Here is an 18,745-nt window from a genome sequence, read left to right as displayed (position 1 = left end):
AAACAAATTGGTGAGCAGTTATACTTTCAAGAAAATTTACTTTGTTTTGCATAGCACATCTTTTTTTGATTCTCTGTTATTAAATGAAAAGTCCATTAGGTTAATGGAATGTTATTAAATTAAGAAATATATTTAAGTGTGCATTATATTGAAATTGCATTTTTAAAAGCAGAGTAGCTTAACCCTCTTCCCACAGCTTGATCTTACATATTTTTAAGTGCAATTCAAAATTACTCCCCTGTGTGCTAGTATAGGGGTAAACAATACAGCATTTACCAGTTTTGCTGGTTTTTTTTTCATATATTTTACTTTATTAAGTATTTTTTTTAAGTATTTTTTTTAAATACCTTGTTGAATTTTTTTTTTTATTATTTTCTCTTCTCTAATTTTATGCATCATCATTGATGCAATCTATACTAATTAGGAAACACACACATTACACATTCAAGAATTGTGTTAGTTAAATAAGGAGCTGTGGTAAGCGAATTAACTGGTAAAATTAAGACCAAATAGCTAGATTGCAAATAATTCTACAATTTATATTAGACAGAAGTATTTTTTAAATCTAGTTATTTTGTTCTAAATCTTTCAAAACTTACTTTTCATACTGTTTTTTTTCCCCTAGGAATGATTGCTATGAATTACTTTATAAATAGGCATACGTTTCATAAAAACCATTGTCAAATTGTAATTATTTTGGTTTTCGTTAGGATTAAGAGATATGTAGAAGCATATCCAACTTCCTTCACGAGATCTTTCTGTGGTTTTTATTTTAATAACTACACTCTCATTTTCCCAACTGTAAATGGAAAATAGCTGCTTGTTTAACACCCCTTAAGGACCAAACGTCTGGAATGAAAGGGAATCATGACATGTCACACATGTCATGTGTCCTTAAGGGGTTAAAGCCAGTGTCTAGGGATGTAAAAAAGATAACTATAATTTAGGTTTAGAGTTTAGCTTTACAGTGTGAAAATTAACATTTTTTTAATGTTGCTTATATTTTTTATATTTGTTATTTTTCACAAAAAAATGGAAAGTATTTGCTTTGTAGTGTTTTAGCCATAATTTGTAAGTTGTTTGTCAGTGCACTACAATTCATTGTTTCGTAAATGCATGCCACTGTGCTCTTTCTTTCTATCGCATATTTCTGTCCTCTTAACTGTTCACTTGTAATCTGAATAAAAATTTAAGGTTTAATTTGAATTCCAATGAATATATTTTTTATGAACATCTCAGTTTCTGAGTCCAAAATACTTAAAGGGACATTATAGTCACCAAAACAACTTAAGCTTAATAAAGCAGTTTTGGTGTATTGATCATGCCTCTATACACCAAATACTGCTCAATTCTCTGCCATTTAGAAGTCCCTCTGTTTATGCAGCCCTAGTCAAACCTCCCTGCATGTGACTTGCACAGCCTTCCTAAGCACTTCCTGTAAAGAGTGATCTAATGTTTACACTTCCATTATTGAGGATTATGTGTAATTTAGAATTTCTTATCTCCTGCTCTGTTAATAGTTAGCTATACCCTGCAGGAGCCTCCTGTATGTGATTAGAGTTCAGTATAGAGACAAGGCCATAAAAACATTTAAAGAAAGCTACTAGTTGATTGAAAGTAAAAAAAAAAAAATGTTCATACAGGGTGTGTTAGTCACAGCCAGGGAAGATGTGACCAGAGCTGCATATGCAAAAACAAAAGTGATTTCTCGAGGGCTGCACCGTTCCTGTGGAACTCGCTTCCCTCCCCGTTAGATGCTCACCCAGTCTCCACTCCTTCAAAAAATCGTTAAAAACCTTCTTCTTTATAAAAGCGTATCAATTAAACTGTTAATAGCTCCTGACTGATTCCTCTTCTGTATCTGTCACTAGTCTAATACTATCCTTACCATTTTGTGTCATTTAACCCCACTCCCTGTAGCATGTAAGCTCATTGAGCAGGGCCCTCAACCCCTCTGTTCCTGTGTGTCCAACTTGTCTGGTTACCCATTGTAAAGCGCTGCGGAATTTGATGGTGCTATATAAATAACATAATAATAATAATAATAATAATAATAATAATAATAATGTAACTCCTAAATGGCAGAAAATTAAGCAGTGAGACTTTAGAGGCATGATCTATACACCCAAACTGCTTCATTGAGCTAAAGTTGTTTGGTGACTATAGTGTCCCTTTAAATAGGGTAACGAATCTACAAATATACTACAGTGTAATTTTCTAAAAATGTGATGCCAAAAACATTTTGTAAAAGAATGACCAATGTGTTTCATAAACTTATAGACCGTAAATGTGTTTTACTTGCAATTTAAGTGATTATTTTAGTATCTTAAGACAAATTTTCCTTGTAAAAAAAACTTACAGAATGTATGTAAAACAAAGTAAACTTAACATGCAACCAAATAATGTTCAATTTAATATGAAAGGGTACTAAACCAAATTTCTTATACCATTTCTCAAGATCATCTTTTATGATTATAAAAGAAAATGATAGCAAAGAAGCCAGAATGGAGTATTAAGCATAGAAAAAAAAATATGTTTGGTTAAAATAAAAAAGTTTGCAAGAAATATAAGAAATACAATTTTTTTAAAAATCGACTTTCCAAAATACAAATAAAATTACCCTGCACTCATTAGTAGCATAATCTTGAAATATGGAAGATTTAATAATATAATTTTCTTGGACCTCTCATATTCATTAATCAGTGTTATTCTAAATAGTATTCTACATGTTGAAACTGTTGGAATTCTAACACTTTTTTTCCCATTGGAAAATCATATATGTATTTTGGTACCTGATTGAGATAAATGTGATGTATAAGGGACTTTTGGTTCCATTGCAGTCATTGGTGGAGGTAACAGGGGATTAGCAAAACTGCGGAGTGGATGTGTCGGTCGGACGCAGGCAGTGGGGATGGTTCGACTTGGTGCATCATCATTATTGGAATGTTCAGGCTGAGTGTGTGATAACATGGATGGCTGCTGAGAAGTTGGACATTCACTCACTGCTGGAAGAAGATGGTGATAACATAGCTTTCAGCAATAGAAGACTCATTTAATCATATATTGCATGGGTTCATTGTATTTTCACTAGTATCTCCAAGGATTGGTATCTCCAAGGATTCTTAAAGAAATATAAAATATAGTGTTTTATTCAGTGAATTGGGTATTGTGAAGAAGGGAATTACAATCTTTTGGCAAAATAATTGCCTAGAAAGAGTAACAAAAAATCTTTAACTTTTGCTTTTTTCCAGCTTTGATATTAACTCTTGCATTTTTACAGCTTTTATATTTTAGCCGAAAAATTGAATCTCCTAATTTAATTCTCCAGAATTCCCAGTTTACTGAATAAAAGTTACACAGGTAGACCTAGAGTTAATATATACACTCACAAAACATTAAATTGCAATTATTTCTAAATGTTGCAAGTCAGCTGTCAATTCACCATATCTTTATAGTTAACAAATAATAGTTTAAAATTGTAATAATGGGATGGTGTGACCATGAGAAAACATAAAAAACTATAAATCAAAAGGCTGAATTAAAAAGAAATATGTATGAAGTATGAAATAACGTATTGCATTTATAAGATTATTGATCAAATAATAAGTAGCAGGAAAAAATAAAACAAGACTTTTTAAGGTGTCTTGCCTACTCTTTGATGTGGCAGCTAGAGAGAGGATACTTCAAAACACTAATCCAGGTAAAACTGGTTTATTCCAATAGATTAACTGACTGAGCGTTAGATAAAATATAGGTGCTGTAAACCTTTTCACAATATAAAAGTTCGACTCAACTCGAAATACCTTAATGACTCGCCTGATTTGTAGAGAATGCTCTTACTTTCACTAGCTTTTAGCAGCAGCCTTTTAATGTCACAAATTGGCATTTTAAATGTACTTTTGGTACATAAGTCAGCCCCATTAGCAAATACACTATGTACCAAGTCTGAGTAGATAAATATCTTTTTTATAATAACAGAAAAAAACAGGCAAGAAAAGTTTCTCTACCTATAATGCTAAAAAAAAAAAAAAATGAAAACAAAAAAATTTGACCAAAGACAGGCAGACAGGTAGATAGACAAAGATGGGTGGACAGGTAAATAGACAAAGACAGACAGACGTAGCCAGATATTCTGGCAGATAGATTGATAATGTGGAGACAGACTGTTAGATAACTACAAAAAAACTTCACCAGAACAGAAAGGAATGAGTGTTTTATTCACAAAATGAAATAGTGACTACATAATTCCAAAACTAGTGCAAACTCTCGCTTACAAATAATATTAATAAAGTATGCAAATCCTTTAAACATATCCCAAGCTACCTAATTGTAACAAATGGCTTCTATTTTAAGAATTGTAAAAGTCTTTAACTTCACCAAGGCTTGAGAATAATTACTGAAATTCATATTCCTAATTGCTCACGGAATTATAGACTAAGCACTTTTTAAATGGAAACACGAAAATATGACTCAAAATACCCATAACATTGAAACTGCTGCATTGCTGAACTATAAAACAGCATAAAATATTTTCATTACCCCAGTGATAATACATCATACCTTATATTAGGCTGCATCTGTAACACTAAAACATTTCCTAGACCTAACTAAAATTGATTAGACTTTAAATGCATTATAATTAAAAATACAAATGTGGTCTGTTAATCATGCTTTTACTTTCACAGGTTAATTTAAACAGATTTTATTGTGGCCAATTATGTATTTTTTTTTTTGTAACCGAACTGCTTTGTTATGTATTTTTATGTAGTAGATGTCACTTGCTTATGCATTGTAGACATTTGAGAATAACTGAAAATAATTACGCATTTTAAGGAGGAATATAAACAGAACGAAAAAGGCAAAAGAACACTGATAAATGGCAAAATTTGCAGTATATATCAATTCAAATCAGTCATTTATATTAGCACTGTCCATTTTTAGTTCAAACACAAGAATGTTTATATTTGGTTCAACTGTTCTTGTAGCATTTCTCAGAATAACCCAGAATGGTGGCTCAAGGTTTGGCTCAAAAAAGTAAAAGAATTTTCACAAAAATAGCAATCCTACTCTTTGGCAAACAAACTATTTGCTGAAAAAAGCATTGCAAAACAAGTTTGCAAATGACAAAATATTCTAAAAGATATTTTGTACTTTAATAGTAAAGTTACTTGAAGAACTATATGATATGATCGGCACACTAATGATTTTATTAAATGGTCAGTCCAAAACACAGTGAGATTTTATATAATCGTATGTATGTATATATATATATATATATATATATTGTATGTATATTTTATATATTTGTATGTATATATATATATTTTGAAAAAAAATAAAATATATATATATATATATATATATATATTATTTTTTTTTCAACATGACTAAAGTAAGGTTTTGCCTCATGATAAATCTTTGGTGGACAGAATATTTTCTGTTCAATGCAAACAAAACAAAGGGAAGTTAGACCAAATTCATTAAATATTTTCTTCTGTGTTCTTTTTCCATTTGATATTACAATAAATGTTAAGGCTGATGATGAGAGTTGTATTAAACGACCACAATCTACATCTCCATCACTAGAAATATGGCTTTTTTTGTGTGTTTCCTGTGGTTTCAGCACTAACACTCTATAGCTATTTACCTGTGTTTATAGAGGGAAGAGATGGTGTAGAGTTGAGTGACAAGACAGGATGGTCAGCGACTGTGGAAAATGAAGATTAATAACAGAAAATGTGAAAGAAAGCATGTGTAAGACCTAGACATTACATCTCCAAGAAGAAGGGTTGACAGATTCCAAAACTAATATGATGCATTCTTTTTTCTACTTCTTCCATTTTGTAGACTCTAAGGTATACACGTCATATCTATTACTACCAGCAATGTGCTTTCTTTCTTTTGATGGTCAATTTGTTTTAGTCAGCTATGAAATATTATCTACTTTGTGGTGGTGTTTGTTTCCAAGGCTGTATAGACTATTGGTGTAATGCTTCAAAGTATTCTTCTATTGTAGTTATAACGTGTTATAGAAATTTAGAAAAAAAATAAGTGAAATGTTCTCAAGGGTTTTTCTAGCTTTCCTGATAACACTTTTATGGACATGGTTATGGAGATTATGGCCCTACCTCTGTCTTCTGAATAACCTACTATAAGATTGTCAGAAGAGTTCTATAATCTTTATATTTGATATCGTAATATATAAATTTGGATCGGGCAGTACACATGGATTTTAATTTAATTTACTGCCAGTTTGATGATTGTATTTTACCAGGAAAAAACAAGAGATAAAATGTATTATTCCACATGGTGTATAAATTCACATGCATACAAGCCAACAAAATAGCTATGTTATGAAAATAAAATAAACAACTTACCTCGACCAGCAGTAAATCCTCTGTCAACAGAGAGTGTGGGAAATGGTACAGGACGTAGAGTAAATTGTGGATGCGGATAGACACATGTTGGCGATGGAAGAATTCCTGGGTATTGGGCACTTTCCAGCGTTGGCACAGGAATTGCACAGACAACAGCTACAACAAACAAAATGACATCATATGTCAAGTAACTGTTACTTATATATAATATACACAAATGTTAAAGGTAGAGAATATTCAAAATCCAAGGCAGCAGAAATGTCTTTGTTTTTTATGTACTAAAATGAATTATACTGTGACCGGATCAGATTGAAAATCTTTTGGAAATAGTGCAGGTTGTTGACAATATAATTCTGATGTGACACTAATGTTAAGAGTTTGGAAGCTGAAACACTCAAACAAATCATATTGTGTTTTCACAACTCTGCAGTTCTGCATCACTGAATCAATTTTCTGTGTCCTGTCACATTTTATATTCAATGCATTTGCACCTTTACATTGGAAAACAAAGGATATATATGATATACATAGCCTCAGCATGTTAGTAGTTTTAGTTGTAATCATGTCTACATTGTTTCCAAACATACATTTGCCAAGATAAATTACCGTACTGGCTTAAAGAGACTGAAGCAAATTATAATAAATTAACATTTCTTTTTTAGTAACATAAACATGTTACTTAATTGGAGCAATGTGCAATTTGTATCTCTCTGTCTGAAAAAATACTTTATTTAAAAGCCAAACATGTTCAATGTTAATTATTCCTTATTGAAAGAGTGTAGGAAAAAGGGTCTGCAATAGGAGAATAAAGGCTGTTTTGAAAAAAAATATATATTGTTACAGTTTTAAATATATATATTTTAAAAATGCATTATATTATAAATGATTGCCTCCCTTTGACATTTTAATGTATTTTTTGTACCTAAAACCAATTGCAGATATTGCTGGATATATTAATAGTCCTACTGTATTTAGCAAATGACACTATAGAGAGGGAGTTGCATTATACCAGTGAGGCTATCAGGAGGACCGCAAGACCTCTAACTAGATCTCTAGCTCTCCTAGATGCAGGAAAAAGGACAAAAACATTACTTGTATCTGCTAAGCAATTACATGAAGAATTAGTAGACAATATATGGATGATTAAAATAATGTTAAAAGCTATTTAGAGTTAAAAACAATTGTTTTTCAGTTTAATACTGCAATTCCAACATAGGTCAGAAACAACAATGCTACGGAACATTTTACTTTGATTATTACTGTGTATATGGCGTGAAACACTGTTACAAACCTAACACAAGTAGTGGCCAGTTTATAATATAGTGGTTTGTTTTTTCTCTCTGCATTATAGATTTTTATATTATTTGAATAAAACGATCTAACCTCATCTAAGTCTGTTAAATAAAACAAACACAGCCTAACCTTAGAGTATATTGATCAGAACACATCAGTCTCGGTCTTAGTCTTAATCAAAATGTATCATGATTGTTTGAGAAAATGAAGGTCTGTGGGAGAGATATGCATCAGGGGATAAAATATTCTGCCATAAAGCAATAAGTAAACAGGGTCTGTAAGCTATGACATTGAAATACAGCATTGTAGCCTACAACCGTTAATGCTTTGCGAGCATATTAATCCTACTTTTTCCCCAGTGCCATTTCTCCAAAATAATTTTTCAGTATACTACGCAGTGATTGTCTTTCTTTCTTTTCTTTTTCAAGTTCTAACTATGGATTTTCTAGGACTTACAGAAATTAAGGAAGACACCACATAACTCATTATTTACATATATAAATGAATATATTACTTTTTTATACTCTAAAATTTCCTCTAGACAAGGGGTAGTCAACCTGGTTCCTACCGCCCACTAGTGGGCAGTTTGGGTTTTCAGGTGGGCGGTGGTGGGTTCTCCTGAAAACGCCCAGTGAGCCTCAATGGTTGTGGACTAAGGCCGGTATGGGAGATCCTCTCATCTCCCCTGCCAGCCAATGCAGACCCAGCCTTGCTGTAAGCCCTCTTGGGCTGGTGAGACAATCAAAAATCTTCCTCACCAGCCTGCTGGCACTTAGTTCCAGCAGAGGAAGGGAAGGACCTGAGAGACTCTGTGTTCCTCCCGCAAGCAGGCTGGTCAGAGCGTTGTGGTGCATTATCGTGGTAATGCTCCAATACAGCGCTGTGCAGGAGGACAGGAGAATCAGCCTGCAGCCAGAGAAACTGAAGGCTAAAGTGAACATGCCAACACTGGACTATGAGCGTTTGCAGCATTTTGTCCCCCTCCCTTGTAAAAGGTAAAAAAGGGAGGAGGATACATTAAGATAGATTTTCACATCTCACCCACCTACATCGTGGAATAGACCCTATGCACCCTTCACACAAAAACACACACTACACCCCTCACACACACACACACACACAGACTGCCCTCCTCACACACACACAGATTGCCCTCTCACACAGACTGCCCCCTCATACACACTACACCCCTCACATACACATAGACTGCCCTCTCACACAGTCTGCCCCATCAAACACACACAGACTGCCCCCTCACTCAGACTGCCCCTCACACACTCTATCCCCTCACACATGCACTGCCCCCTCACACACACAGCACCCTTCACACACACTACCCCCTCACACACACTGCACCTCCTCTCTCTCGCACACACACACACACACACTACACCCTTCACACACACAGCACCTCACAGACACACATAGATAAAAAGGAGAATAGAAAATAGATTTAAAAAATAGATTAATTTAAGTACATAATTATATATATATATATATAAAAAATTAAATCGCACTTGCGCTGTAAACTTACTACCGCACTGGTTGTTGATAAGGACATTTTACCAACAACAAAGATACAAAAGAGGGTGGTAGGTATTAAAAGGTTGACTACCCCTGCTCTAGAGGAATATTCTTTTTAAACTCTTAAACAATGTGTATTTTTCTTATGTACTTGAAGTTGAATTTACAATAGACAAAGCTGAATTTTAACAAAGAAGAATTATATCCTTTTAGCTCCCTTTAGGAACCTAGAATACTTTAAGATATTCAATTGATTATAACTGATTATAATTAATAAGTATTAAGCAAAGCTGAAACACAAGGAGAGAGCTCATAGAAAGTTAATATGGAGCAAAAATGTATTAAGCACCATAACCACTACAACTCACTGTAGAGGTTATAGTGCTATGGATCTATGGAAGTTGTGATACTATTTCTGTTAAACCGTTTGGCGCTATGGGCTTTTTCTGACATTCACAGCCCATCTCCTTTGCAGCTTCACTCATAATATGGACCTTGAACTTTCATATTACCAAACCCATCTAAACTTGGTGATAATACACTGCGAGTTGAATTTACAATAGACAACACATTTTTTATGTTATTCTGCTTGTCTATGTGCTACCAAAACAATATTAGGAATTTTGGTATTTTTTGTTTATAGAATATACTCATCTTGCAACTAAAAATATTTCTCCTCATCTCACTATGTGGAAATTATTCACTAAAATTATTGAAATTATTCACTAAAAGAATTGCAGAAATTTGATAACTGGATTGAAAACATTGCTCCAACTTAAGTTTAGTCGCATCTTTTATCCTTTATTATACAAATCTACTACAACCTGCTGTTTAGTGAATACGCTTTCATTTAATGATGTATTCCTAACACTTTTTTTTTCCAAGGAAATCCACTGCAGCTTTGGTTTATCCTGTACATGTTTTGACTCAGACCTTTGGAGGCTATAAATTTTACTTAAAGAAGGCTGGACTATGTGGTCCTTGGCATGCACTCGTAATAGAATTGATTTCCTTTGGCTTGCATTTTCAATGATCTATATCCTTTATCATTTCGTCATAGTACAGTTCTGGTTAGTGTTTTTAACAAAGAAGAATTATAGCCTTTTTTCTCCTTCTAAGAACCTAGAAAGAGGTAGCACAAGGAGCAAAAAAGCAAACAGATGTCAGACGCAAAGAGTAAACGGTTCATTAGACTCAGGACCTATCTCACTCGGAAATTTTATTTTATGATAGTCATCAGTGGTCTTAAAGATGAAAAGACGTGGAAAATGCCTACATTCCCGTACGTGAACAATGAACTGATGCTGGATTATCCTACTTAATTTCTATTTGTATGCAGTGTACAGAGTATCTGAAAATAAACCTCAACGCAGACACACAGGTTATCTGAAACTGAGAACAAAGATTAAATACATATTCTGGACTCTGTATTGATTTTTGCATCCAATGGCAGTAATTTTGTCTCAAGGATATGTTGGAAATTGTGCCTTTTAGTAACATATATGGTAGATAGTGCGTAATTATGATCTTTATATGGATAATTATTTGTAAAATGTAAATACAACTTGCATGTATGCAACTGCAACTATAAATTAGGTGTGTGTGTGTGTGTGTGTGTGTGTGTGTGAGACTAGGTGTTGCAATACTGGATACCTCTGTTTGTGTAGTACATTATTAGCACTATACATTTACATGGGTACACCCACTTTTTTAAAAATATTTTGATTGTATACTGCCAATCACAGTAATCACAATTAAATGTTCCAAATCTATCAAACATAGTTAATTAATCAGAATGTCAAGAACTGACATGGAATTTTATATTCAAAGACAAAATAGCAGAACTGAAAAATATCTTTAACTATTAAGCTATTTTCCATCCTAAATTATTAAGCCTATTATGGTCTAAAGTAGATAATTCTCTTGTCAATCCTTCATGATTCTGTGGTTAGTAAACAACGCGAAATATAATGCAAGCATTTCAACTGTTTATTAATGTGATTTGTATATATTTACTAACCTATATGTATGCTGACCTATAATACTGCTTTATTTCTGAGCATTGGTGTGTAATGCATGGATTTATCTATAAAAAAATAATAATTTTACTTAATGTAAAATCTTTTACACTAGAGTATTCTGAGCATCACCTTAAACAGATATACAATAAAACATAGTGTAGTCTACCTGTTCATAATAAATCATTTATGTGGATGAAAAAACTTATAGTATTGAACAAGGAATGCCACTCTCACTATCTCAGAGGGATCAAGTTCAGTATGAACAGTAGATCCACAAAGGGTATATCATAGAAATCCACAGACAGCTGATGATCGAATATAACAACCATTATCATCTTCTCGGTTAACACAACATATAAAAAAGGAGCAGATATATTGCCTTAATCTGGTCAATTTGCTAAAAAGAACTTCCCAAAGTTCTCAAGTGCAGTTTAAGAGTGAGTAACCTATGTTCGGTGTCCTTTCCTTCCACACAGCCTTGTGTTCTGTCTGTTTACATGACACACTTCACTCTGCCTCAGAGCCTCTTCAAATGTAGAATAGACTCAGTCCTATACAGTGGTATTATATACTGTTACAGATTAGGCACCTTATAACAAGTAAAACTGCAATTATTCAATATCTCTTCCCTCAGGACCCATTTTTTCCCTTATTTTTTCTCTTTTTCTCTTTTTATATTGTATATATACACATGTTTTATACTTTTTTTTATTACAGCATATTTCTTTTATAAAATTTCCCTGTACTAATCGGAGTTAGACTATCCCTTTTTTTTCTTCTTCTTTTTTTTTCCTTTTTTGTGTGTTTTATTCCTCTCCTTTCGTCTTATTGATTTTCTGTTCATTTTCTATTCTTTCAGTTTTAAGATATTTTATATATAAATATAGTTCCTCCTCTTTTATTATTATTATTATTATTATTATTTAGAAAATCGATTACAATGTGTATTTACCTTGTTTTACATGGGATATCAACACAATATCAGTACATATTTCAAAGCCGTCTCTGCTACTTAAAAGATTACGATTTGTATAATTGCAGTATTACTTGTTATAACATGCCCGATCTGTAACAGTATATAATACCACTTTACCGGACAGTCTATTTTGCATTTAAAGAAGCACAGAGTGGCAGAGCGAAATGCATCATGTGGACAGACTGAACACAGTTTGTCCCTCCCGTATAACTGATTGTAGTCAGCTGTGTCATCTGCCTGGCACCCCTGTTGCCATGGTGCCCTGTGCCACGCATCCACACAGCTCGCACACCGCAAAGGCCAGCCCTGGTCTGCACTATGTTTTTATTAATTATCTTTTTAAGGCGATGTGCCAGAATACTCTAGTGAAAAATATTCTACATTAAGTATTATTTTCATTTTTATGATTGCACACTATTTGCATGTTTGTTTTTTGCTTTACTCTTATGGTTATGTTTTATATATATCGTAGATTGTTTGGTACTTTAAAATAATTGTTCATTTGGGTATCATTTTGCTATAGAGAATTTTTGTATTTATTATTATTTTTTTTTGTGTTTCCAATTCAGGGCCATTCACTGGATCTAAAGATTCAAAACTTTTCAAACTATTTTAAGCACAGCGTTTTTTAAATCTAGTTCCTATTTATTCACTTTTTGTTAGTGGTTGTTATGGACTTATACACACTCACACACAAACTCACACACACACATATATTATGTAATGTGATGTACAAATGGGCATATTTACAGTATGTGCAATCTTAATGGATGATGGATGTTAGACTTGGCAAAAATAAGAATTTTAGAACAATTAACATAAGATATATTTTTCATTCAAGCCATGCTCTTATTATTTCATAAGGCACATAGAATGCAGAGGTAATGGGTTGAGATGTTTTCTGTATGGATAAAATTTAATTTTCACCAAGATTTTTAATGTTGACATTAATGCATGATGAATGTGCATTTCTTTGTGTGCCTACATTTGCTAATGCGTTTTTGAATAGAGCAATATCTATTAAAATGATTTGTCACTTCACCATACAAAGTATTTTAGTAACTGGATTTTATAGTGCATTATGTCCATCTAACAAAATATATTTTCAGAAAAGTGTTAATTCTGCCTGTTTAAATAATATTCCTGTTTACTCTGCTTTGATAGAAAAGTGTGTAATGTTTAAGCTTAAAGGACCACTATAGGCACCCAGACCACTTTAGCTCAATGAAGTGGTCTGGGTGCCAGATCCCCCTAGTTTTAACCCTGCAGCTGTAAAGATAGTTTCTGCGAAACTGCTATGTTTACATTGAGGGTTAATCCAGCCTCTGGTGGCTGTCTTCCTGACAGCCACAAGAGGCCGCTTCTGCAATCCTCAATGCGAAAATCACATTGAAGACACGCTGGACGTCCATAGGAAAGCATTAGATAATGCTTTTCTATGGGCGGTTTGAATGTGCTCAAGGCTCTGGCCGCGCATGCGCATTCGGAGCTGACATCGGCAGGGGGAGGAGAGGTCGCCAGCGCCGAGAGAGCCCGGCGCTGGGTTAAGGTAAGTGGCTGAAGGGGCTTTAACCCATTCATCCCAGCGAGATGGGGGCCCTGTGGGAGGGGGGTGGGGGGGGAGGACCTAATAACTCTATAGTGCCAGGAAAACAAGTTTGTTTTCCTGGCACTATAGTGCTCCTTTAAGAAAAAACTTTCGGAAAAGAGGCTATATTTATTTCCAGCATATTTGGACTCCATGTACAATGCTGATATAGAAAGTTTTAATGTGTACTTTTATTAAAAACCATTAAACTATGAATTTGAGGTGCGGAATTAAGGTGATCAGAACTTACAAGTGTTACCGCTTGGTTGGGAGTCCATTGGAATCATAAGTTTAGCTCTGGTGGCACGGCGGGCAGCTAAGGAACGCTCCAGTGTTGATATGCTACTTCCTGCTTCATCTGAGTCAGGACCTGAAAAAATCAGTTATTTATTCTGTTAATTATTATTATTATTTTTTTTAAAAGACGGAAAAAAAGACTGCCCCTAAAAAAAGAATACCCAGTGTGAAATAAATATTATTAATATCACAAGCGGTCGATGCCACTATTTGTTTCTTAAAATCTTAATCATTAATTTGAATTTACAAAACAATAATAATACACAAAATATAATAATGTGCACAAATGGAATTGACTATGTAAAAGGATACAAAAAGGATGGGTTATATCTATCAGTGCAGTTATCTATTTATTTAATGCATTTTTTACAGATTTACCAGAATGGGATGTGCTTTTGCTGCCCAGCTGTGACTCCGATTGACTGTGACTAATGGGTGTAGCATCTTGACAGCTTTGCCTTGGGGAATCCCTTCCTTGTGTTTCAGATCCTGATGGCTTTTCAATATTTTTCATTTCCATCTCCTCATGGTGAATCCAGAGATCTGGAGGCCTTAGATCTTTTTGGCTTCCTTTTCTCTTACCAATACTATGAGTGGCACGCTTTCTAAAGGCAAAATATCAAAGCGTTTCATTATGTAAAGAGAGATAAAAAAAACCTGAATGTAGAATATACTGAAAACTAAAAATAACGAGACTATCTGCAGCACAAAATGATACAAAACATAAAATACATTTTATACAGGTTAGATCACAGTTTCTTGGATAACATTTTGAAGAATGACATTTGAAATCCTCGGAGTCTGGGCATCAGGTGTCATATCATTTTATCACCACCTGCTTTTTGATCCTTGAAGTGGCCATAGTGTTACTTAGAAACCAAGCAACATGCCAGCACCTCGTAGCAAAAGTGCAAGGTCGTGCAATGGCAATGCGTAATTTGAAGCGGCATAAAATTACAATAAATAAATGAAAATGAAAAGTCAACTGTTGGAGACAAGAAAGTGTTCAAAGTTTAGTTTATCCTCAGTGACATGTTGTTAGTTGGCTTAAATTTACAATGTATATTTAATGCAAAAAACAAAAAAACAAAACCTAGATTATTTTTAGTTTCTAAGCAGAAAAAAAAAGAAACATATGCTAAAATATAACTGCCAGACAACAAACAGTCCTGATTTTACTATATAAAGTGGAGCAATTCCAGTACAAAGAAGCACAATTCAAATTCTGATATTTAGCAATCATATGTTGTACACATCCTCTAGCCAAATACATTACCTTCTTGAATTTCAGATAGGCAGATATTGCTAATCTCAAAGAACTCTAAAAGTAAAGTGCAGATATTCTTGGAGCACGTAATAAATTACATGCTCAATAGGAGAGTTGTAACATCACATTTACATTCATTCCTTCTATTGATGGAAATTAAAGTCTTTATTTTTTTTTATAAAAGACACAAAGGAGTTATCATTTGTCTCATAGAGTCATATATGAGAGCTAAATCTCTTTTTTAGATTCTAACAAGAACCCATAACACACTTGTCCTTTTTGATCTGTAACCTCAAACTCAATAAAAATTCCCTTTGAATTTTTTTTCTGATATCAAAATTCTCACTAAGCTGATTTTATTCTTTTGAGATCTTATCTGTGGACTTGGTACTGCTGAAACTGCTGTGCAAATGGCTAATTTTTACCAATCTCATGACAAACTCATTTCAAATATGATCCCAAAGAAATGCATTAACATTTTTATGGTTGACTTAAAAGGTGACAATTTTGCCCATGTATGCACAGGTTGACATTCATGTGAGGACATTAAATGCAGACAATGTTTGGGGAGTAGTAAATATTTAATTGAAACATTTAATTACTTAGATTCATTATTTTAACATTTCTGAACTTTTTTTGAGAACTTTTATTGATATTTACTCACTTCAGATAACTTAAATAGTTCTACATAGCATTCCTTAGGCAGTGGTATTAAACAAAGATCCTTCAACAGTTGTCAAACTTCAACTCCAATAATTCTCTGATAGCAATCGACTTACAGAGAATTATTCAAGCTTAATTCGAACAAAAGAAGAAATAATTGAGCTTGGTTTTGCAAATGTTTGCAAGCGACATTTCCATCACTTTATCTACTTATTAGAACACTGGCCAAGCCATTAGCTGTAGAATAATGGTTGTTGAACGTGTGGAGGATGTTTAATAAATAATCTGATTTAATGAAATGCAAAGTGAAGAATAAATATGTTTTGAAAATTGTTGTACCATGGATAACGTGTTCAAAATAAATGCTTACAGAGAATGCCAAACGTTTTCTAAACTATATTTTATTGTTTTCCCATATCTTCAGATCCATTATTTTATTATGGTTAGATTCCTTTTTTAAATTTAAAAGTACATAGTGACAGGATAGAGATGAGGATAGGAGAAAAGTAAAGAAAAAAAAACAAATATGGAAACAAGGACAACAGACTGATGGGGGAAGGCTATTTAAAGGAAACTGCAACATATAGAAAAGGATGATCAACAAATATTTTCTGGACAACATAGACTAGAGATCAGAGATGATAAAGTTGAATTTACAAAGACAAATAGAGTTTATATATATTCAAGCTGATATTTAACTAATAATTTGTTTATTATTTTATTGTAGTATGCACTCATTTTTTTACAATTTCTAAGGATATCTATACCTTTAATACTTTTTGATAGGGATTTGGTTTCATAGGAATAAAGATTCAGTTGAATTTTGGGTAAGCCATGATTTTGTCAGAAATCTTGAACTCTAAAATGCTGTATGGATGAATCACGAAACAAACATGATTGAAGTAAAAAAAAGATGATAGTGATAGGACAGACACTTCTCACAGATAAAGTGAGAAGTGACTAATAAATGAACAAAAAGGAGTAGCAGTAAAAAAAAATCTATTTTATATATTTAATGACTAAAAGATATAAATATAAATCTAAATTTGTTACCGCTTCTCCTGTACTATACTTTTTCTTACTTGATCTGTGTACCAAAAGGCATAAAAATGACTGTACTGCAAAAAATATACATAATATTTACATGTACTTCTGTAACACCACATAGACACTTTTTTGCCATTTTTTCCCCATGCACAAATCTACCTTTTGATATATTATCAAAATGTCACCTAGTGTGTTGCCCTATATGCTCTATAGTGCTGCAGAAATCGAAGTTACTTTGAAAGATAATAAAAATAATGATTGGAGAAGAAATGACTTACTTTCTCTGTTGTGCTGAAGATCGCCGAGTGCAGATCACTGCTACGATCACCACAACCAAAATAGTTATTGCACCAACTGTCACCACAATGATAACCAAGAGATTGCTATTTTTCTGTGGGGTTACGCTGCCATGAGGTGGGTGCATTTGACCTATTGGAGGTTCTGAAATAACACAAGAAGTGATATGGAAAAAAAATGACTTAGTAAAATGTAAAATTAAACTTGTTTTAGTCTACATCACTGTATTCTGTTAGAGAGTTAATTTGTTGTCTTTAAAAAAAAAAAACATTTAACGGGACACTCCAGGCACCCAGACCACTTCTGCTCATTGGAGTGGTCTGGGTGCCAACTCCCACTACTCCTAAGCCTGCAAGTGTAATTATTGCAGTTTTTTATAAACTGCAATAATTACCTTGCAGGGTTAACTCCACCTCTAGTGGCTGTCTACTAGACAGCCACTAGAGGGAACTTCCTGCTTCATAGCACAGGAAACCTGTGCTAGAGCGTCGCTGGACGTCCTCACGCTGTGTGAGGACCTCCAGCGTCGCTCAAATTCCCATAGGAAAGCATTGAAATTCGTTTTCAATGCTTTCCTATGGGGAGCGCTAATGCGCATGCGCGGCATTGCCGCGCATGCGCATTAGGTCACCTCGGCCGGTGGGCGGGATCAGTCTCGCCCACCGGCCGACGGAAGCACAGAGAGGAGCGTCGCGGAGGAGGAGACAGCGGCGAGGGACATCGCCGCTGCCTCAGGTAAGTCACTGAAGGGGTTTTCACCCCTTCAGTAACTGGGGATTGGGGGGTAGGAGGGAGAGGGACCCTCCAGTGCCAGGAAAATGGATTGTTTTCCTGACACTGGAGTTTCCCTTTAACTTGATACATGATGATAGTTAATTTGTTCTGTTTGTTCTATTTGTTTAATTTTATAAACCACAACCACACCACAACTTTATAAACCCCATCATTTGTGTGTAAATTACATTTTTGGCTTATAGAGAGGAATAGTGACGATTGTGATCAGTAAAATTCTTATTTCTACATTGCAGGAATTTTTTAGAATCAGAAACCATATTTTTTAATTTTCTGAAAAAAAAATCAAAATTAATGTCTACAAAAATGAGCAAATAGTGAAAAATCAGAGAGTCCGAAGAAGACAAAAGTAGAATATTCTCTTATATGAAATTTAAATCATTGATTAAACCTCCCAAATCTTTTTATATTCAAACCTCAATCAACACAAATAGATTTTTATTTTTTTATGTTGAAACTAAGGCAATGCAAAAAGTAAGTGGTTTATTCTGTAAAAGACATATCCAATAATCAAACACCACAAGACAAACATAGGAGGGAATGCACCTGCAACTACAGCAAAATCTGCATCATACATCACCCACGGCTGATGTAGTCGCAGAG

The 18,745-nt window shown here is 33.8% G+C and overlaps 1 protein-coding gene across 1 annotated transcript in view; it reads right to left on the bottom strand.

Moving 5' to 3' along the window:
- DCC (DCC netrin 1 receptor) overlaps nucleotides 1-18,745 on the bottom strand; it is a 635,057-nt gene that overhangs the window by 13,920 nt on the left and 602,392 nt on the right. The window contains exons 23-28 of the mRNA XM_063453897.1: nucleotides 17,332-17,494; nucleotides 14,455-14,681; nucleotides 14,030-14,149; nucleotides 6,378-6,533; nucleotides 5,648-5,707; nucleotides 2,793-3,005 (exon numbers count right to left, since the gene is read on the bottom strand). Of these exons, the coding sequence (XP_063309967.1) occupies nucleotides 2,793-3,005; nucleotides 5,648-5,707; nucleotides 6,378-6,533; nucleotides 14,030-14,149; nucleotides 14,455-14,681; nucleotides 17,332-17,494 (939 nt within the window). The remainder of the gene's footprint in view (nucleotides 1-2,792; nucleotides 3,006-5,647; nucleotides 5,708-6,377; nucleotides 6,534-14,029; nucleotides 14,150-14,454; nucleotides 14,682-17,331; nucleotides 17,495-18,745) is intronic.

Source organism: Pelobates fuscus, chromosome 5, assembly GCF_036172605.1.
Source record: "Pelobates fuscus isolate aPelFus1 chromosome 5, aPelFus1.pri, whole genome shotgun sequence".
In the NCBI taxonomy this organism is placed as follows: Eukaryota; Metazoa; Chordata; class Amphibia; order Anura; family Pelobatidae; genus Pelobates; species Pelobates fuscus.
The sequence above is the reverse complement of the archived record's forward strand: the minus strand, read 5'-3'. Positions and strand labels throughout refer to the sequence as shown.